We start from the raw sequence: 22,181 nt of genomic DNA on the forward strand, positions 1-22,181 counted from the left end.
GGCACAGCGGTCTAAGGCATTGCATCTCAGTGCTAGAGGCGTCACTACAGACCCTGGTTCGATTCCAGGTTGTTTCACAACCGGCTGTGATTGGGAGTCCCATAGGGTGGCGCACAATTGGCCTAGCATCGTCCGGGTTTGGGTTTGGCCGGGGTAGGCCATCATTGTAAATAAGAATTTGTTCTTAACTGACTTGCCTAGTTAAATAAAGGTTAATATATATATAAATAGATAAAATTATATCTTTACATTAAAAACCAAAGTCTATCAGAATTCCAGTCATTCTAATAAATACAATACCCCTTTATCTTCAAAAATAGGACTTGGAAATATGGAAGTATAGATTAGCCAAATTGTTTTACCTGAGCATGACCCCAAAACTAAGGACTTATTAGCCAGCCCTACTCTCTTGTTTATGATTTTGTTGTCATGGAGGACTGATTGGGCTCATTGATTCAAGTTGAAAAATAAATGCTGCGCTCATGGAATGGCATGCTTTGAGCACTACTGAAAAGTGCTATTTACATGTGAAAAATGAATGCCATATTCTGCATTTGCTATAGCCCTATTGTTGACCTTTTTGTTGGTGACACTTTGATATCTTCATAATATGCAGCTGTTTAAAGGGCAAATCCACAGATGAAACAATAACAAAACGGACGCCTCGCCTCTGTTTTGGTGAAAAGCTGACCACTGCTGTCATCCTTACTTCCAAGCGTTTATTCAAATTGGATCATCTTTGGATGCTGACAGCAGTCGCACAATTGGAAAACAGTTTGGACTGTAGCCTACAAACGCCTATTCCTGCTCTTTTCCCGCGATCCATCAAACACATTTGGTGTGTGGTCATAGTGGTCTCTGATTTATGGTCAGACTGGCTCACGTTGAACAATTTAATTTGCGCCTTTTTTTCAATGCTGGTTTGAATTTCATTGAGAAAACAGAAGTGTCAAATATTTTTTTGCAAACATCCTTTCTGAATTTAAAAGTAATCCTCGAAGTATCTGTAATCTGATTACAATATTGTTTGCTGATATTTTAACAGATTATAGTTAGTTTTTTTTGTAATCCCGTACGTGTAACACATTACATGTAATCTGTTACTCCCCAACCCTGGTAGTCTGTACATTTAAAATATAAATATTACTGCGAGCCGCCAATCAAGGCTATATGACTGGACTATATCAACAATAGACGAATGAAACAAATACTAAAATATCGTTTTGGGGAGTTTTCCTTTAACCGTTCTAAATGTCCATTTCAACGGGGTGACGTCAGGATTGAACGTTCCAAGGATACGGTATAGCTACAAAAGAGAGGGAACCCTTGCTTTGCACGCCTTTTAACGTCAGTACTCCCCTAGGAGTAGAGTAAACTCAGTTCAGTTACGCTGTGTGCACTGCTGTCACAGTAGCCTTTTTACGACATAACATCGCTGTCGTTTTAGGCGCATATGTTGGATTTTAATGTCAGAAAACCAAGGGAAATTAATTTGTTTTTATCAAGCTTCAGTATAGTCCAGTAACGTTACATATAATATTGCATCCGAGTTTATCGAATAAATACGATTTAGAAAGAAATGGAGGGGGTCTTCCACGAAGATTTGGCAGCCTTGTCAGATTTGGATGAACAAAGTTTGTTGGAATCCCTGAGTCAACGGTTCAAACAAGATCGCATCTATGTAAGTATAAATTCAGACTTGAAATGTGCATGTGACTGTTTTGGGGAAAGCAACGTGCTTTCAGAGCAATGTCCTATTGTTCTGTACGCAAATCCGATACAATTCATTTAGTATATGTTACGTTTCGCATGGTATTAACTTGTGGATGTCCATCATCCATTTCGTATGATATGTAACGAATTACAATTTGTATGATACGTTACGTACGATATGTTACGAATTTGCAAAAAGGAAAAATGATATGTTACAAATTCCAATTTGTTGTAGCTAACGTTAGCTAGCAGGGCTAACGTTAGTGCTAGGGGTTAGGGCAGGGTTTCGTAACTGATTCCCTCGGGAGTGGTTTTATTTGGCCCCCCAAGTTTTGTGTAAACAAAAACTCAACAATGTTGAAGGGTTGGGATCTATGAACAACACAAATATTCAGTCATATATCAACATGTCATTTTAATTCATGCCATTGTTGGCTGCAAGAACAAAACCTTTGTCAAATGAAATTGTAATTGTCAGATGCTTCGTCAACAACAAGTGTAGACTAACAGTGAAACGCTTACTTAGGCCCTTCCCAACAATGCAGACTACATCAAATAAAATAATAATAAAAAATAATAATAGTAACACAAGGAATAAATACGCAATGAGATATTTGGAAAGCAGACCCCTTGACTTTTTACAAATTTTGTTACGTTACAGCCTTATTCCAAAATGGATTAAATAAAAATTTTGCCTCATCAATCTACACACACTACCCCATAATGGCAAAGCGAAAACAACAGTTTTTTTAGACATTTTTGCAAATGTATAAAAAACAGAAATACCTTATTTGCTGTGAGACTTGAAATTGAGCTCCGGTGCATCCTGTTTCCATTGACCATCCTTGAAATGATTCTAACACTTCATTGGAGTCCACCTGTGGTCAATTCAATTGATTGGACATGATTTGGAAAGGCACACACCTGTCTATATAAGGTCCCACAGTTAACAGTGTATGTCAGAACAAAAACCAAGCCATGAGGTCGAAGGAATTGTCCGTAGAGCTCCAAGACAGGATTGTGTCGAGGCACAGATCTGGGGAAGGGTACCAAAACATTTCTGCAGCACTGAAGGTCCCCAAGAACAAAGTGGCATCCATCATTCTTAAATGGAGGAAGTTTGGAACCACCAAGACCCTTCATAGAGCTGGCCGCCCAGCCAAACTGAGCAATCGGGGGAGAAGGGCCTTGGTCAGGGAGGTGACCAAGAACACAATGGTCACTCTGACAGAGCTCCAGAGTTCCTCTGTGGAGATGGGAGAACGTTCCAGAAGGACAACCATCTCTGCAGCACTCCACCAATCAGGCCTTTATGTTAGAGTGGTTAGACGGAAGCCACTCCTCATCAAAAGGCACGACAGCGCGCTTAAAGTTTGCCAAAAGGCACCTAAAGGACTCAGACCATGAAAAATAAGCTTCTTTGGTCTGATGAAACCAAGATTGATGTCTTTGGCCTGAATGCCAAGCGTCACGTCTGGAGGAAATCTTGCACCATCCCTACGGTGAAGCATGGTGGTGGCAGCATTATGCTGTGGGGATGTTTTTCAGCGACAGGGACTGGAAGATTAGTCAGGCTTGAGGGAAAGATGAACGGAAGACACAGCCAAGACCACACAGGAGTGGCTTCGGGGCCTGTCTCTGAATGTCCTTGAGTGGCCCAGCCAGAGCCCAGAATTGGACCTGATCGAACATCTCTGGAGAGACCTGAAAATACATGTGCAGCGATGCACCCCATCCAACCAGACAGAGCTTAAGAGGATCTGCAGAGAAGAATGGGGGAAATTCCCCAAATACAAGTGGGCCAAGTTATAGCGTCATACCCAAGAAGACTCGGCTGTAATCGCTGCCAAAGGTGCTTCAACAAAGTACTGAGTAAAGGGTCTGAATATTTATGCAAATGTGGTATTTCTTTATTTTATTTGTTTATATACATTTGCAAAAATGTCAACTGTTTTTGCTTTGTCATTATGGGGTATTGTGTGTGTAGATTAATGAGGGGTGGGGGGAAACGATTTAATCAATTTTAGAATAAGTCTGTAACGCAACAAAATTTGGAAAAAGTCAAGGGTTCTGAGTACTTTCCGAATACACTGTACGTTGAGAACCAGTACTAAGTTGATGTGCAGGGGTACGACGAAATTGAGGTAGATATGTACATATACTGTAGGTAGGGGTGAAGTGACTAGGCAACAGGATAGATAATAGACAGTAGCTGCAGCGTGTGTGGAAGTGTGTATGTGTGTAGAGTCATTGACTCTATGCAGTGACACTGGAGTGGTGTGTCTTTGAAAGTACAGTACACATTAATTGGGCGGCAGGTAGCCTAGCGGTTAAAGTGTTGGGCCAGTAACCTAGTAAACGCTCTCTCTTTCTCTCTTTCTCTCCTACCGCCTATCTCTACAAGACCTACATTGGGGACATCTTGGTGGCCATAAATCCATTTAAATACCTCCCTCTCTATGTGAAAGAGGTAAGTACTCCCACAAGACCAATAAGCATTCAGCTGTGCTGGCAGACATTCTCCTAAAAGCTGCCCTAGCTATCCTGTGACTCACTATAACCTGGAAAACATTAAAGTTGGCATATTGCAATTAATAAAGGCACTTCAAGCCAGAAGATAAGTTATTTTCTTGGAATAGGACTAGACACTGAACGTGCCATTGTTTTTGGGACTTTTGAATAGCTCCCCTAATATTGAGGCTTTAGCACTTATGCTTGCCTTTGTTATCTTAGGTGACATAACTGACCAGTAATCTTAAAAAAAAAATCTAAACTATTTGTAGACAATGGCTTTAAAGATGTTCCTCCTTGTATCTGTGCAGGTGTCAGAGAGGTATAAGTACCATGAGAAGAGCAAGCTACCTCCTCATATATTCGCTGTGGCAGACAGGGCCTACCAGTCCATGATGGGAAGGTTAGCCACGGGACCCCGAAACCAATGCATTGTTATCAGGTGAGTCCATTATTAAGAGTCTAGTACTTATTTTACACTACTGAGCCAAGCTGTGTTGGACTAGCCTGGTCATATATCCACTATAATAGTTGCTGGAAACATGTTGTAAAGGACAATGAACAGAAAGTATCCAAGCCAGCACTCTAACAACGGTTAATGTAATACACCGGTTAATGTAATAACTTTTCTATTTGTAATAACTTTTTGATTTTGTATGTAATAAAACCGGTTAATGTAATAACTTGCTGGTTAACGTAATAAAATGTTCCGTTATTAACCTGTAATTATTACATTAACCGGTGAGTAACAACTTTTTGGATGAATAATGTAATAGCTTCAACCAATCATGTAATAACATACCAAAATCAATGTTTTTATGTACTACTTTTCTCAATTTGATGCACATACAGTTGAAGTCGGAAGTTTACATACACTTAGGTTGGAGTCATTAAAACTTGTTTTTTAACCACTCCACAAATTTCTTGTTAACAAACTATAGTTTTGGCAAGTCGGTTAGGACATCTACTTTGTGCATGACACAAGTCATTTTCCCAACAATTGTTTACAGACACAGTGAAATAATCTATCACAATTCCAGTGGGTCAGAAGTTTACAAACACTAAGTTGACTGTGCCTTTAAACAGCTTGGACAATTCCAGAAAAGAATGGCATGGCTTTAGAAGCTTCTGATAGACTCAAATGATGTCAATTAGTCTATTGGAGGTGTACCTGTGGATGTATTTCAAGCCTACCTTCAAACTCAGTGCCTCTTTGCTTGACATCATGGGAAAATCAAAAGAAATCAGCCAAGACCTCAGAAATAAAATTGTAGACCTCCACAAGTCTGGTTCATCCTTGGGAGCAATTTCCAAACGCCTGAAGGTACCACGTTCATCTGTACAAACAATAGTACGCAAGTATAAACACCATGGGACCACGCTGCCGTCATACCGCTCAGGAAGGAGACGCATTCTGTCTCCTAGAGATGAATGTATTTTGGTGCGAAAAGTGCAAATCAATCCCAGAACAACAGCAAAGGACCTTGTGAAGATGCTGGAGGTAGAAGATACAAAAGTATCTATATCCACAGTAAAACGAGTAATATATCGACATAACCTGAAAGACCGCTCAGCAAGGAAGACTATGGTTTGCAACTGCACATGGGGACAAAAATGTTACTTTTTGGAGAAATGTCCTCTGGTCTGATGAAACAAAAACAGAACTGTTTGGCCATAATGACCATCGTTTGGAGGAAAAAGGGGGAGGCTTGCAAGCTGAAGAAAACCATCCCAACTGTGAAGCACGGGGGTTGCAGCATCATGTTGTGGGGGTGTTTTGCTGCAGGAGGGACTGGTGCACTTCACAAAATAGATGGCATCATGAAGGAAAATTGTGTGGATATATTGAAGCAACATCTCAAGACATCAGTCAGGAAGTTAAAGCTTGGTCGCAAATGGGTCTTCCAAATGGACAATGACCCCAAACGTACTTCCAAAGTTGTGGCAAAATGGCTTAAGGATAACAAAGTCAAGGTATTGGAGTGGCCATCACAAAGCCCTGACCTCAATCCTATAGAAAATTTGTGGGCAGAACTGAAAAAGCGTGTGCGAACAAGGAGGCCTACAAACCTGACTCAGTTACACCAGCTCTGTCTGAGGAATGGGCCAAAATTCACCCAACTTATTGTGGGAAGCTTGTGAAAGGCTTCCCAAAACGTTATACCCAAGTTAATCAATTTAAAGGCAATACTACCAAATACTAATTGAGTGTATGTAAACTTCTGACCCACTGGGAATGTGATGAAAGAAATAAAAGCTGAAATAAATAATTCTCTCTATTCTGACATTTCACATTCTTAAAATAAAGTGGTGATCCTAACTGACCGAAGACAGGGAATTTTTACTAGGATTAAATGTCAGGAATTGTGAAAAACTGAATAAAAAAAAAAAAAAATGTATTTGGCTAAACTTCCGACTTCAACTGTACTACCACCCACTGACAATTACAACTCAAACACATACATACCCATCATACAGGAACACTCACAAGCACACATTGAAATATACACACATGCACAGTCGTAGACATACACTCACCGGCCAGTTTATTAGCTACACCACCCCGTTCTCAAATGGATCGCTCCTGCAGATAGGGAGTAATGTGGCTTGCTATATAAAGCATGTAGACAGGCATCTTTAGTTACTGTTCTATTGAGCGTTAGAAGGGGCAAAACAAGTGACCTAAGCGACTGAGTGTGGTATGATTGTTGGTTCCAGGTGAGCTGGATCCACGATCTCAGAAACAGCCACCCTCCGGGGGTTTTCACACACGACAGTGTCAAGGGTTTGCCTAGAATGGTGCAATAAACATTAATTCGGTGGAAGTCCTGTAGCGGAAACAGCTTGTCGAAGGAAAATGGCAAGAATAGTGCAAGCTAAGAGGCGGGCCACAAACAGACCAATAACGGCGTAGTACAACAGGGATTTGCAGAATGGCATCTTGGAATGAACAACTTGTCGATCCTTGTCACGGATGGGCTATTGCAGCAGATGACCACACCGGGTTTGTCTCCTATCAGCTAAAAACAAGAAGTGGCTCCAGTGGGCACGCGATCACCAACACTGGACAATTGAGGGGAAAAACATTGCCTGGAACATGACAGCGAATTCAGTTTACTTGTGGCCTGCGCAGTCCCCAGACCTCAACCCAATCGAGCATCTTTGGGATGAGATGGAATGAGCTGTTCACAGCATGAATGTACCGCCGTCCAATCTGTAGCAACTGAATGCCATCGCATTAGCATGGACCAACATCCCTGTGGAATGTTTCCGACATCTTGTAGAATTCCCCGAAGAATTAGGCTGTTCTGGAGGCAATGGGAAGTCTGACCCGGTCCTAGATGGTGTACCTAAATACATTTGCCGGTGAATGTAAAGACGCACACATTGAAATGTACACACACCAAATTAACTGCATATTCATACATGGAGACATAGTTTGGTGAAGTGTGATTCACCAAACTACCAAACCAAATTGAAATGTAGACGCACATACACTCGGGTAACACTTTACTTGATTGTAGATTGGCATTCATGAAACCTTTTATGAAACCATTCATGACATCAGTGGAATGGAATTTTCTAAATTAAAGTTGCAATAGAACACATCTTTACTTAGGCCAGGATTCAGTCACCCCTTTTCGGCTATTCACCATTTAAAGGCAATCTTACCCCTGTCGCGAAGATTGCATTGAGTAAATGCTGCAGATTCTTTAAATGCTTTAAATGTCAACCTGTTTTTATTACAGTATTACCAGTTATTTTATATTAGAAATATCTGGTGGGTTTGAGCTGAATGGTTGATATATATATATATATATATGAAAGTCAGTTAAGAACAAATTGTTATTTACAATGACAGCCTACACCGGCCAAACCCGGACGACGGCAATTGTGCGTCGCCCTATTGGACTCCGAATCATGGCCGGTTGTGATACAGCCTGGATTCGAACCACGGTGTTTGTAGTGACGCCTCTAGCACTGAGATGCAGTTCCTTAGACCGCTGCGCCACTCGGGAGCCCACTTACTGACTGGTTTATTTCTGTGCAGAAACTAGCTCACTAAATCCAACTCCACGATGGAGTTGCGCGGCGACTGGTGTGGGCGGACTGGAGTTCTGACGTCACACAAATTATATTTTTATCAAAAACTATGAATTCTAGCACCCAAAGGATACCTCTGTTATTTATTAGGGGTTTAGCAGCGAAGCTCGTGAAAGCTATTGTATTTGTTGGCTTTTATTATTCCTCTTCTTTAAAAATGTGGATACATAGATGATATGTACCAAATTTGGTGCTGATGGGTCCAGCAGTCCTGGAGAAAATGTTTAAAGTGGTCAACATCATTAAAAATGGTCCAAAAAACCTGAAAAGCATATTGCATGAGCAGCTTGATTGTGTGTTCTGATATTTGGCAAGTTTAGTAAACACTACAAAAATAACTCATCCTAGGACAATGTGTCCAATTTTTCCTGATGTTGGCATAGTGGACACACATCTGAACCCCAGAAAAGCTGCTTGCAGCTTTAATTATTGAATGTTTTTACTCGAGCAGTCATAAAAAAATGACATGAACATCCCCTTGTACTTAAAAATTGCACACGCCTCTCCCATCATTGAATTAACCAAAAAAATGATGATTACAACCTCAAATAACAATAACTGTAGCGACCCTGTGTTTATGAATGTGGATATCGACTTTACCACTTGCGTTAACAGCATGGACAAGCTCACTTTCATTAAACTTGTTGGGGTTTGTAACAGATGTCTATTTCCATTCATCAAATGACCGGTTTGGATGCTGGAATTAGTAGAGTGGATGAACATGCACAGGTAGCCTAAAGGATACTTTTTAAGTAGTCTAATCAGATTAAAACATTGTGACTGGTTGTGTTTATGCCACATCTAAAACAAGATCAATAGGGGAGATTTTTGAGCTGCGTTTCTCATGTCTTCACTGTTCTTTAATGCGTAATGATGCACCTGGCCTCTCCACTGCCTATCAGCTATTCCTCTATGTTCTTGTGGATTTATATTGAAAATTGGTGCAGATTTGAATGATTTTATTTGTGGTATGATTGCTTATTGTAGATCTGGACAAACGATCCACCTACCACTATTGTCTCTGAATGGTGGAAAGAGGACAGGATTAGACAGACTAGTAGACTAGCGTGTGGAAAAGCGTAGTGCATACGGGAGTACCAAAATACCTTAATAGTGGAGGCACATGCAAGCAGATGAGGACATTTGGCTATTGAAGAAATGTTTATATAGTAAAACCAGGGGGAAAAATGTACTACCCTCCCCTGTGTCCAATTTAAAAAAAAACACAACCCTCCCCAAAGCAACAAAAAACAGTTGATCAACCCTCTATTCCCTCCTATTTTGGACTGCCCTCCCACCCCAGTAAATTTCTAACTGTCCCTTAAAGGACACAGCGGGAGATATACATCCTGTTCAATGTTTTGTTACGTTTACCGGCAAGTTATTACATTAACCGTTGTTACAAGCATGGTTCAGTTTGGGTTGGCACGATAGTGTGAAAGGTTATTTTTTAGAAGCTGTCTTGAACACTATCCAGACATTTCCCGACAAACGGCAACAAACACCAATGTCAGGTGGTTGTGCTTTGCTCAGCGTTAGCGGTTCTCTTTTATGCTGACATTGACAGCTTAGCTGTGTCCGTGTTTGTTGTGGCTGCAGATCAGCAGGCTTGTGTCATGTCAGCATTATCCTGCTGCTATATGCTGCCATAGTGAAGAGGTCTTGTGTAGCCTCCTGGTGAGAACACACTGTTTTTCCTTATCTGCCTCTGGTGACCTTCATCTAGCGTGAAATATGGCACCCTTTTATTGCAGATGGAAGAAAAACATATTTTTTTTACTCTCCCTTTCTTTCTCTCTCCTCTCTCTCTGCAAATCCCCTCATCTGAGCATTTCTCATAACCTACTCTCCTCATGGTTCCTGTGTTATCCTAGATTTCTATAGTTATCCCCCAAAAATCTAATGGAAATGATTTTACAGCAGTTTTGGGGCTCTTAATTACAATACCACTATAGCAGTGGAGCTTGGTCAGATCACATGTGACTGCAGCATCCGGTATCAAGTTACAGAGGTTTCCACTACAGTAATGTTGATCCCTCCCTAAGGAATAAACTTATACTGAAGGTCTGCCCCGGCATAAACCTACAGTAAACTTGGTTAACACGAGGGAGGTTCTCCTCAATGGGTTTATCAGAAGTTTAGGAGCTTAACTTTAGCCCTGTCAATCATTCCAGTGGAGGATATGTTGTACTGTACTTTGCTCTCCACTGCTGCAGGCTACAGACCTTGTGTTTTTTTGTGTGTTTTTTTTAGATGTTGGTGTATAGATTTTAATACTGTAATTTCAAACACTATGTCACTTAAATGAAATTGAAATGTATGCAACCTGCGTGTGAATGTTTAAACATTTAAGCCACTTTTATCCCTTTTCTCTAAGGCCAAATGGCATAACATACAACTTTAGACTGAAAAGTCACATCAGCAAACCAGACCATGGATTCTAGTATTGCAGATACATGTATCTACAGGATGTGTATCTCCAGCTGTGTCCTTTTTAGGAAAGTGATACATGAGGGTATTCAGGGCCGGAAACAGGTGTTATTGCAAATGATTTGTGGACTGGAAGGGTGAACACCAGATAGTTTGCATCTGTGGACATGTTGATTGGTAAACGTTTGCTGAAACTATATCGACCCTACAATGAAAGTGAGATGTTCTGTTTTACATCCACAGAAGCTTGTGGATCCATCTGGAAAGAGGGGGGCTTAAATACTTGAATGGAATGCATGAATGGAAGGACTAATGCACTTTTACCGATCTATGCGGTTGTTGGTTGTATAGTATTTGCCCATTTGTTGTTCCAAGCGCACGCCTTCCAAGCAGCCCCAGCAGTGTTTGAATGGGGCCAGTCGTTCTGGGTTACAGCGATGCCACTGATGAATGAGCCAGTCAGGCGGTGGGAGGGGCTGAATGTGGCTGATAATTGTTTAGGCAACAAGGAAGGAATGTGATTGACGACCTACTAGGGCTGGCCGATATATTTGAGTTTGTTTTAGCACGATATGGAAAATGCCTGTATCGCAATAATCGAGGTTCTGTTATAATGTTTTACAAATGCAGCATCTCACTGTCTCTTCTGTCAGCCCAATGTCGAATCATGTCCCAATTGCGTGACAACACGTGCATAGAGGTTATCCACCAATCACAACCCTAGACAGCCTTTCACAAATTGTAACCGCGGCGGTAAGAGTTCCACCGACATGGAAACGTAATCCCTTATGATAAGAGAAGTTTGAGGTGGGAGAACGGATGCATTGACCTATTACATGGCGAAGGATATGGTTCCAATCTTTACAGTAGAAAAGTCAGTCTTCAAAAAGCTGATCGGTACAGTTGACCACAAATATCAGCTGCCAAGCCACGTCTTACTTCTTAAAGACTCTCTGGCATCGTGGAAGATGAGCGAAGACCGACAGGTGTGCATGACAACTGACAGCAGGAGCAACATGATAAAAACATTGCGCTTGAGCAACTGATTGTTGTATTCCCAAAAATGATTATTTAAATTCCATATTCAAACAGCTAGTGGTCAAACATTCTTAAACAATAGAATAGACGTGGGGGTGTGTGTTATTCATTTGTTTTGCACAAATAGGCCTTGAGGCCGTGTGTGTATATATGTATCTGTGAAATCAAACTGTCCACTTAGGAAGCAACACTGATTGACAATAAATTTCACATGCTGTTGTGCAAATGGAATAGACAACAGGTAGAAATTATAGGCAATAAGCAAGACACCCCCAATAAAGGAGTGGTTCAGCAGGTGGGGACCACAGACCGCTTCTCAGTTCCTATGCTTCCTGGCTGATGTTTTGATCACTTTTGAATGCTGGCGGTGCTTTCACTCTAGTGGTAGCATGAGACGGAGTCTACAACCCACACAAGTGGCTCAGGTAGTGCAGCTCATCCAGGATGGCACATCAATGCGAGCTGTGGCAAGAAGGTTTGCTGTGTCTGTCAGCGTAGTGTCCAGAGCATGGAGGCGCTACCAGGAGACAGGCCAGTACATCAGGAGACGTGGAGGAGGCCGTAGGAGGGCAACAACCCAGCAGCAGGACCGCTACCTCCGCCTTTGTGCAAGGAGGAGCAGGAGGAGCACTGCCAGAGCCCTGCAAAATGACCTCCAGCAGGCCATAAATGTGCATGTGTCTGCTCAAACGGTCAGAAACAGACTCCATGAGGGTGGTATGAGGCCCCGACATCCACAGGTGGGGGTTGTGCTTACAGCCCAACACCGTGCAGGACGTTTTGGCATTTGCCAGAGAACACCAAGATTGGCAAATTCGCCACTGGCACCCTGTGCTCTTCACAGATGAAAGCAGGTTCACACTGAGCACATGTGACAGACGTGACAGAGTCTGGAGACGCCGTGGAGAACGTTCTGCTGCCTGCAACATCCTCCAGCATGACTGGTTTGGCGGTGGGTCAGTCATGGTGTGGGGTGGCATTTCTTTGGGGGGCCGCACAGCCCTCCATGTGCTCGCCAGAGGTAGCCTGACTGCCATTAGGTACCGAGATGAGATCCTCAGACCCCTTGTGAGATCATATGCTGGTGCGGTTGGCCCTGGGTTCCTCCTAATGCAAGACAATGCTAGACCTCATGTGGCTGGAGTGTGTCAGCAGTTCCTGCAAGAGGAAGGCATTGATGATATGGACTGGCCCGCCTGTTCCCCAGACCTGAATCCAATTGAGCACATCTGGGACATCATGTCTCGCTCCATCCACCAACGCCACGTTGCACCACAGACTGTCCAGGAGTTGGCGGATGCTTTAGTCCAGGTCTGGGAGGAGATCCCTCAGGAGACCATCTGCCACCTCATCAGGAGCATGCCCAGGCATTGTAGGGAGGTCATACAGGCACGTGGAGGCCACACACACTACTGAGCCTCATTTTGACTTGTTTTAAGGACATTACATCAAAGTTGGATCAGCCTGTAGTGTGGTTTTCCACTTAAATTTTGAGTGTGACTCCAAATCCAGACCTCCATGGGTTGATAAATTGGATTTCCATTGATTATTTTTGTGTGAATTTGTTGTCAGCACATTCAACTATGTAAAGAAAAAAGTATTTAATAAGATTATTTCTTTCATTCAGATCTAGGATGTGTTGTTTAAGTGTTCCCTTTATTTTTTTGAGCAGTGTATATATATTTTATTTTAATAAAGAAAATTCAGTTAAGAATTCTCTTGCCCTTTTTTAATTTGTTTTTAGAAATACAAGAAATGTAGATCTCTTAGACATCTCAGATATGTATTTTTTATTTTTTTTATATTACTTTTAGGCCATATCGCCATAGGCCATTATTTAACTAGGCAAGTCAGTTAAGAACAAACTTGCAACCTTTCGGTTACTAGCCCAACGCTCTAACCACTAGGCTACCCTGCTGCCCCTATGACCTACAGTATACAATGACAGGGAGAGAAAACACTAGCCTAAATGCGTAGATATACCCAAATGTTATTTTAATGCAAAAGGGGTAAAATGTTCGATATACAAAATGTCTATTATATTACGTTGACAGTTTTGCCCCCCACAACCCCTGTCCCCCAATACACCAACGACCATCAAATGAGAAAGACAAAGGAAAATGGACAGCAAAAATCATGAAAGCAAAGCCAACTGAATATATTTGAGTGCATGTATGGCACTATTTACGTGTGTGTATGTGTGTGCATTTGAATGAGAGTGTGTGTATAAACACCTGCAATGCATCAGCCCCAGGCTAACAGGCATTCGCTGTAACAATACAGCGTGTCATTCAAACTTTTTGTTTTATTTTGACTTTCTTTTTTTACTTTTTGCTTCATTGTTGGCCAATAAATATGCTATAGAGTTGCCATGGAGCCTAGACCTTCCTTGGGGATAAGGAAGAAATGCATTCAACCGCCAAGCCTTATCAGTTCTTCCAGGATTTTAAACTGAGTGTTGTTCTTGGACATGAACTTGCAGTTGGTGAATGTAGAGTTGAAGTTTTTTTACGCAAACGTTATGCAGAAAGTCAAGAATACTGATGGAATAATGGAAAAACAACCAGCGCTGATGGAAACATTTAAATTAGATTTACAAATATTTTATTTGTGAAATGCCATTTGCAATCAGATCTTATAACAATAGCCCTAGGCCACGCTTGGCTTTCTCCTCTTGGCAGAATGGCGAATCCTGGCATCAACAGTAGCTTCACTGTATTTAGGCTACACTATCAGCTGCACATGCACATTTGCATGTCCTATTGCTCATGCAAAACCCTGCACTGGTTTTCAAGTACTCACTCATGTGTACTGTTTATCAGTTTGCTAGAGATACATCAAGCTCCTGTAATTTGGCTGCCAAATGTCCTTCTAATTCTGGGTCACTAGAAACATGAACACATTTGTAAACAATCATGTTGAAGCCTAGCTTAATTAGGAATATGGTTCTGAACAAGGTAGATTAAAAAGTCGGACGACATTCTGAGGTGATACTGTATTGTGTTACCTGTGCCAAATGAATCTGCCAGTCAGTGTTAAGAAAGTCTATTGCTTTAGTCTGTGTATTCTAGCAATGCACTGCTTTTTTTTTTCTCATTTGAATTGGAGCAATTGAGAAAATGGCCTTATTCAATGTTGTACTACAGCCGTGCTATATAGCACCACTGATACACTGGCACTTATTTACAATGGTCTCCTGTACTTTGTTACACAGTGGGGAGAGTGGAGCAGGGAAGACCGAGAGCACCAAGCTGCTGCTCAGACAGATCATGGAGCTGTGCAGAGCCAACTCACAGCTGGAGCAACAGATACTACAGGTAAGACTCTACCATGCGCATACCTACACCAATGCTAACATATTGCAGGAAAGAGATCTGTCATTCTCATACTATGAGCAACAGAAATTGCCGGGAAGACATAGGTCTGTTATTATAACAATGCTGACTTACAGTGAGGGGAAAAAAGTATTTGATCCCCTGCTGATTTTGTACGTTTGCCCTCTGACAAAGAAATGATCAGTCTATAATTTTAATGGTAGGTTTATTTGAACAGTGAGAGACAGAATAACAAAAAAATCCAGAAAAACGCATGTCAAAAATGTTCTAAATTCATTTGCATAGTATTGAGGGAAATAAGTATTTGACCCCCTCTCAATCAGAAAGATTTCTGGCTCCCAGGTTTCTTTTAAACAGGTAACGAGCTGAGATTAGGAGCACACTCTTAAAGGGAGTGCTCCTAATCTCAGTTTGTTACCTGTATAAAAGACACCTGTCCACAGAAGCAATCAATCAATCAGATTCCAAACTCTCCACCATGGCCAAGACCAAAGAGCTCTCCAAGGATGTCAGGGACAAGATTGTAGACCTACACAAGGCTGGAATGGGCTACAAGACCATCGCCAAGCAGCTTGGTGAGAAGGTGACAACAGTTGGTGCGATTATTCGCAAATGGAAGAAACACAAAAGAACTGTCAATCTCCCTTGGCCTGGGGCTCCATGCAAGATCTCACCTCGTGGAGTTGCAATGATCATGAGAACGGTGAGGAATCTGCCCAGAACTACACGGGAGGATCTTGTCAATGATCTCAAGGCAGCTGGGACCATAGTCACCAAGAAAACAATTGGTAACACACTACGCCGTGAAGGACTGAAATCCTGCAGCGCCCGCAAGGTCCCCCTGCTCAAGAAAGCACATATACATGCCCGTCTGAAGTTTGCCAATGAACATCTGAATGATTCAGAGGACAACTGTGTAAAAGTGTTGTGGTCAGATGAGACCAAAATTGAGCTCTTTGGCATCAACTCAACTCGTCGTGTTTGGAGGAGGAGGAATGCTGCCTATGACCCCAAGAACACCATCCCCACCGTCAAACATGGAGGTGGAAACATTATGCTTTGGGGGTGTTTTTCTGCTAAGGGGACAGGGCAACTTCACCTCATCAAAGGGACGATGGACGGGGCCATGTACCGTCAAGTCTTGGGTGAAAACCTCCTTCCCTCAGCCAGGGCATTGAAAATGGGTCGTGGATGGGTATTCCCGCATGACAATGACCCAAAACACACGGCCAAGGCAACAAAGGAGTGGCTCAAGAAGAAGCACATTAAGGTCCTGGAGTGGCCTAGCCAGTCTCCAGACCTTAATCCCATAGAAAATCTGTGGAGGGAGCTGAAGGTTCGAGTTGCCAAACGTCAGCCTCGAAACCTTAATGACTTGGAGAAGATCTGCAAAGAGGAGTGGGACAAAATCCCTCGTGAGATGTGTGCACACCTGGTGGCCAACTACAAGAAACGTCTGACCTCTGTGATTGCCAACAAGGGTTTTGCCACCAAGTACTAAGTCATGTTTTGCAGAGGGGTCAAATACTTATTTCCCTCATTAAAATACAAATCAATTTATAACATTTTTGACATGCGTTTTTCTGGATTTTTGTGTTGTTATTCTGTCTCTCACTGTTCAAATAAACCTACTATTAAAATTATAGACTGATAATTTCTTTGTCATTGGGCAAATGTACAAAATCAGCAGGGGATCAAATACTTTTTTCCCTCACTGTATATCAGACAAATGACAGTAATAACAAATTGGGTTGGCTGCTGCAGGTATGAGACATACTGCAGCTAGACAAGTTTCGACACGTCCCTTCTACCGCACCTCAGGCTTGCCCTCATACCTCAATTTAAATCAATATGGACATGGAATTTGCATGATATGAACAGAATGGTACACTCCTCTTATTGCCAATGCCTCAGACATAGTTTGAATAGGAGTTGGATGTTGTTGATCCAAGGCTACTTTGCCAACTTATTTTCAGAGTATGTAGCACTGATGGACTGATGAAGGACGTGTGGTCACACCTTGATGACATCATCTTGATATTCATCTCTGTGTGTAGTTGTCACGGTAAATACAGGGCTTGTGACCTGCTCGTAACACTCATTCCGCATTCAAAACAACCGGGAACTCTGAAAAATACAAGGTCAAATCATGACGTCAGTGATCTTCAGGTCAGAAAGTTGGCACTCTAGAAAGAGGCCCAAGTTCCCGAGTTGGATGACCGTTCAAATCAATTTTTTCCAGTCGGAGCTTGTTTTTTTCCCCGGAGTTCCCAGTTGTTTTGAACGCGACATCATTCCAAAGTCTGTGTGTTAGCCATTTTAGTGAGTCACTCCGTGGAAAAAGGGATGTTTAAGGTCATACTTTGTTCTTTTACGTTCCCACCTTCAGGTTGACGTGTTTTCTTTTATGGGAGAGAAACAATGAAATGTCACGATTGCATCAAAGAAAGGGTTTGGCTTTTCTTAAAATAGCGTTGATTGTTGTATTCCCATAGGCCTGCCCACTGCTTGTTCAAAGGATGTAGCAGTGATAAAGAGTTGTGTTCTAGAAGGTATAATAACGTCGAACAGGTTAGGTTACCTAAGTCCCAGTATTCAACATTCTGTAACAACAACAACAGAGCACACCATGCACTATGCAGAGACCCACACTTGGGAAATTAACCAATTGGCGTAGACCTCATTTCATTGCACACCACTCGTAGACGGTAGTCTCAGGTTACCTACTATTTACCATGGGGCCAACTGAAACTGCTGAGTCTTGTCTAAGTCAAATGGCAAAACATTACCCAGTAACACAAAAGCATGTTTTTCTAGTTAGATGTGTAACTGATGAGACTGCACAGTGGAGTATACCGGTTTGAACTCGCCCAATATGGAATCCCAGTCCAGAAATGCTACACATTGGATTGGCTACATCCAGTTTGACTTCGTAGGACATTTTATTTGGTTTGTTTATAAAAATGAGAGGAGGAAACCCTCTAAGTCTGAAGTAAATGAGGAATTATAGAGATACCTAGATAAGACTGGACTGTCTTGTGTGTTTTGTCTGGCCTGTATTAGCTCAAGGTTCACTCCAATGCTACAAAAACAAATTCTGGATTCTACTACCATTTTATGCCTATACAGTGCATTTGGAAAGTATTCAGACTCCTTGACTTTTTCTACATTGTTACGTTACAGTCTTATTCTAAAATGTATTAAATCGTTTTTTCACCTCATCAGTCTACACACAACACCCCATACTGACAAGTCAAAAACAGGTTTTTATAAGTATCACACTTACATAAGTATTCAGACCCTTTACTCGGTGCTTTGTTGAAGGACCTTTTGGCAGCGATTACAGCCTCAAGTCTTCTTGGGTTTGAGGCTACAAGCTTGGCACACCTGTATTTAGGGAGTTTCTCCCATTCTTCTCTGCAGATCCTCTCAAGCTCTGGCAGGATGAATGGGGAGCGTCGCTGCACAGCTATTTTCAGGCCTCTCCACAGATGTTCGATCGGGTTCAAGTCCAGGCTCTGGCTGGGCCACTCAAGGACATTCAGAGACTTGTCCCGAAGCCACTCCTGTGTTCTCTTGGCTGTGTACTTAGGGTCGTTGTCCTGTTGGAAGGTGAACCTTCGCCCCAGTCTGAGGTCCTGAGTGCTCTGGAGCAGGTTTTCATCAAGGATCTCTCTGTACTTTGCTCTGTTCGTCTTTCCCTCGATCCTGACTAGTCTCCCAGTCCAAGCCGCTGAAAAACATCCCCACAGCATGATGCTGCCACCCATGCTTCACGGTAGGATGGTGCCACGTTTCCTCCAGAAGTGACGCTTGGCATTCAGGCCAAAGAGTTCAATCTTCATTTCATCAGACCAGAGGATCTTGTTTCTTATGGTCGAAGAGTCCTTTAGGTTCCTTTCGGCGAACTCCAGGCGAGATGTCGTGCCTTTTACTGAGGGGTGGCTTCCATCTGGCCACTCTATCATAAAGGCCTGATTGGTGGAGGGCTGAAGAGATGGTTGGCCTTCTGGAAGGTTCTCCCATCTCCACAGAGGAACTCTGGAGCTCTGTCAGTGACCATTAGGGTTCTTGGTCACCTCCCTGACCAAGTCCCTTCTCCCCTGATTGCTCAGTTTGTTGGGCAGCCAGCTCTAGGAAGAGTCTTGATGGTTCCAAACCTCTTCCATTTACGAATGATGGAGGCCACTGTTCTTGGGCACCTTCAGTGCTGCAGAAATGTTTTGGTACCCTTCCCCAGATCTGTGCCCTGACTTAATCCTGTATGGCAGGGCTATGGAGCATTTACTTCAACCTCATGGCTCTGACATGCACTGTCAACTGTGGGACCTTTACAGTGGGGGGGGAAAAGTATTTGATGCCGTGCTGATTTTGTACGTTTGCCCACTTACAAAGAAATGATCAGTCTATAATTTTAATAGTAGGTTTATTTGAACAGTGAGAGACAGAATAACAACACAAAAATCCAGAAAAATGCATGTAAAAAAATGTTATAAATTGATTTGTATTTTAATGAGGGAAATAAGTATTTGACCCCTCTGCAAAACATGAGAGTTGACGGTACATGGCCCCGTCCATCGTCTCTTTGATGCGGTGTCGTTGTCCTGTCCCCTTAGCAGAAAAACACCCCCAAAGCATAATGTTTCCACCTCCATGTTTGATGGTGGAGATGGTGTTCTTGGGTCATAGGCAGCATTCCTCCTCCTCCAAACACGGCGAGTTGAGTTGATGCCAAAGAGCTCCATTTTGGTCTCATCTGACCACAACACTTTCACACAGTTGTCCTCTGAATCATTCAGATGTTCATTGACAAACTTCAGACGGGCATGTCTTTGTGCTTTCTTGAGCAGGGGGACCTTGCGGGCGCTGCAGGATTTCAGTCCTTCACAGCGTAGTGTGTTACCAATTGTTTTCTTGGTGACTATGGTCCCAGCTGCCTTGAGATCATTGACAAGATCCTCCCGTGTAGGTCTGGGCAGATTCCTCACCGTTCTCATGATCATTGCAACTCCACGAGGTGAGATCTTGCATGGAGCCCCAGGCCGAGGGATATTGACAGTTCTTTTGTGTTTCTTCCATTTGCGAATAATCGCACCAAATGTTGTCACCTTCTCACCAAGCTGCTTGGCGATGGTCTTGTAGCTCATTCCAGCCTTGTGTAGGTCTACAATCTTGTCCCTGACATCCTTGGAGAGCTCTTTGGTCTTGGCCATGGTGGAGAGTTTGGAATCTAATTGATTGCTTCTGTGAACAGTTTTTTTTTTTTTTTTTACAGGTAACAAGCTACGGTTAGGAGCAGTACCTTTAAGAGTGTGCTCCTAATCTCAGCTCGTTACCTGTATAAAAGACACCTGGGAGCCAGAAATCTTTCTGATTGAGAGGGGGTCAAATACTTATTTCCGTCATTAAAATGCAAATCATTTTATGACATTTTTGACATGCGTTTTTCTGGATTTTTTTGTTGTTATTCTGTCTCTCACTGTTCAAATAAACCTACCATTAAAATTATAGACTGATCATTTCTTTGTAAGTGGGCAAACGTACAAAATCAGCATGGGATCAAATACTTTCCCCAACCACTGTATATAGACAGACAGCTTTGTGCGTCTTTCCAAATCATGTCCAATCAATTGAATTGACCACAGGTGGACTCCAATGAAATTGTAGTAACATCTCAAGGATGATTATTTTCTAGTCTCATAGCAAAGGATCTGAATACTTACGTAAATAAGGTGTATATATATATATTTTTTGAATGTGCAAAAATGTCTAAAAACCTGTTTTCGCTTTGTCATTGTAGGGTAATGTGTGTAGATTGAGGACGGGGGGCCCACATTCTGAGATAAGACTGAGGGGGACGAAAATCCTATCATTGGAATGTGGTACAAAAGAAGGCAACGGTGTGCTTCAGGACCATGCGGCCGCCTCCGAGCGGTCGGGTAGGCTGTTTTGGAGTGTGCATCCGACTGGATAAAAAAAAATAAAAGTAGAATCCCACTTCTGAAACCAAAGTTGCGCCCCTGTTCAGCATTGTTGACCACTTGAGGGGAAGGGGGCAGGAGAGATGGTCTCTGTCTTCTGTTGTATTAACTATGCTGTGTGTAACCCCTCATTCATAGTAGTGTTCAGTGATATAGCATCAATCAAGTGATGCTATGATAGCTTTATGTAATGGCTACATATACAGTATTATGGTGTGAGATTGTCATCCATCATGACCAAAGGTTATCTGCTTTGATATTGGAGAAGTATGCTCTAATGCACATCCCTTTGAAATGTCATTAGACGCATGTTGAGGATGGTTCTTTTGAAATAAGATGGTGGTATAATGCTGTGCTTTTTCTTAGTGTACTACAGTACGGTCCACTGTGTTGCATTGGTTACCAAACTTGTTCTCATTGTGACCGAATTAAAAGCTTTAGAATTTTCTTGTGATCCACCAAATACACACAACCACGTTTTTGGATTTCTGCCACAACCCAAGAGACACTTCCTTCCTACCATTTTGGAATCCCAAACTGAATATCATAACACCATGGATGTTTTACTTTTCTTCCCCTTTTTACTTCCTCTTGGCTCCCCCACTGTGATGATTACTATGGTAAACACACAGACTTGACCGATGTCTCTCTCCAGCCCCTGTTTTCTCACGCCTGTCTCATGGTACGAGAAGTTCTCTGTGCGATACGGGATGAGACTGAGGGCCTCGAGGAAAACTAGGAAGTGTGGGGAAATTCCTCCAGACTTTCTGGGGAATTGCATCACTGGGACTTGGTGGGAGTGATTGGCTGGCTCCTTGGCTGTGAGCTAGGGTTCAGAGAGGGCTGTATTTGACAACATGTTATATTACACTGATGTTATTTCGGGGTGGATGTGGTTGGAGTAGATATGGATTAGGTCAGTATTCTGTAATGTACTGTACATTCGCTGGTTATTCTCTAACACAAAAGTGTTACAGCTGCATGTTCTCTTCACTCAGGGTGATGATTAAGTATTCTAGACCTTTTTGGAACAGTGGAAAATGCAGTTCAACTGACCACTACTAAAAAA

At 42.3% G+C, this 22,181-nt stretch overlaps 1 protein-coding gene across 3 annotated transcripts in view; it reads left to right on the forward strand.

Moving 5' to 3' along the window:
- Window positions 1-1,328: 1,328 nt before the first annotated feature.
- Window positions 1,329-22,181, forward strand: part of LOC106563243 (myosin-IIIb) — a 49,288-nt gene continuing 28,435 nt past the window's right edge. For 2 of the 3 annotated variants that reach the window (XR_014379448.1, XM_082958185.1), the window contains exons 1-4: window positions 1,330-1,681; window positions 4,118-4,183; window positions 4,536-4,666; window positions 15,011-15,113. Coding sequence is in view for 1 of the 3 variants with exons in the window: in XM_082958185.1 (XP_082814311.1) it covers window positions 1,580-1,681; window positions 4,118-4,183; window positions 4,536-4,666; window positions 15,011-15,113 (402 nt within the window). In the remaining 2 variants the exon portion in view is untranslated. Of the gene's footprint in view, window positions 1,682-4,117; window positions 4,184-4,535; window positions 4,667-15,010; window positions 15,114-22,181 lie in introns of all 3 variants that reach the window. The other variant, XR_014379449.1, reaches the window with a different exon arrangement.

The sequence above is a fragment of the Salmo salar genome, chromosome 11, assembly GCF_965601325.2.
Source record: "Salmo salar chromosome 11, fSalSal1, whole genome shotgun sequence".
NCBI classification, from domain to species: Eukaryota; Metazoa; Chordata; class Actinopteri; order Salmoniformes; family Salmonidae; genus Salmo; species Salmo salar.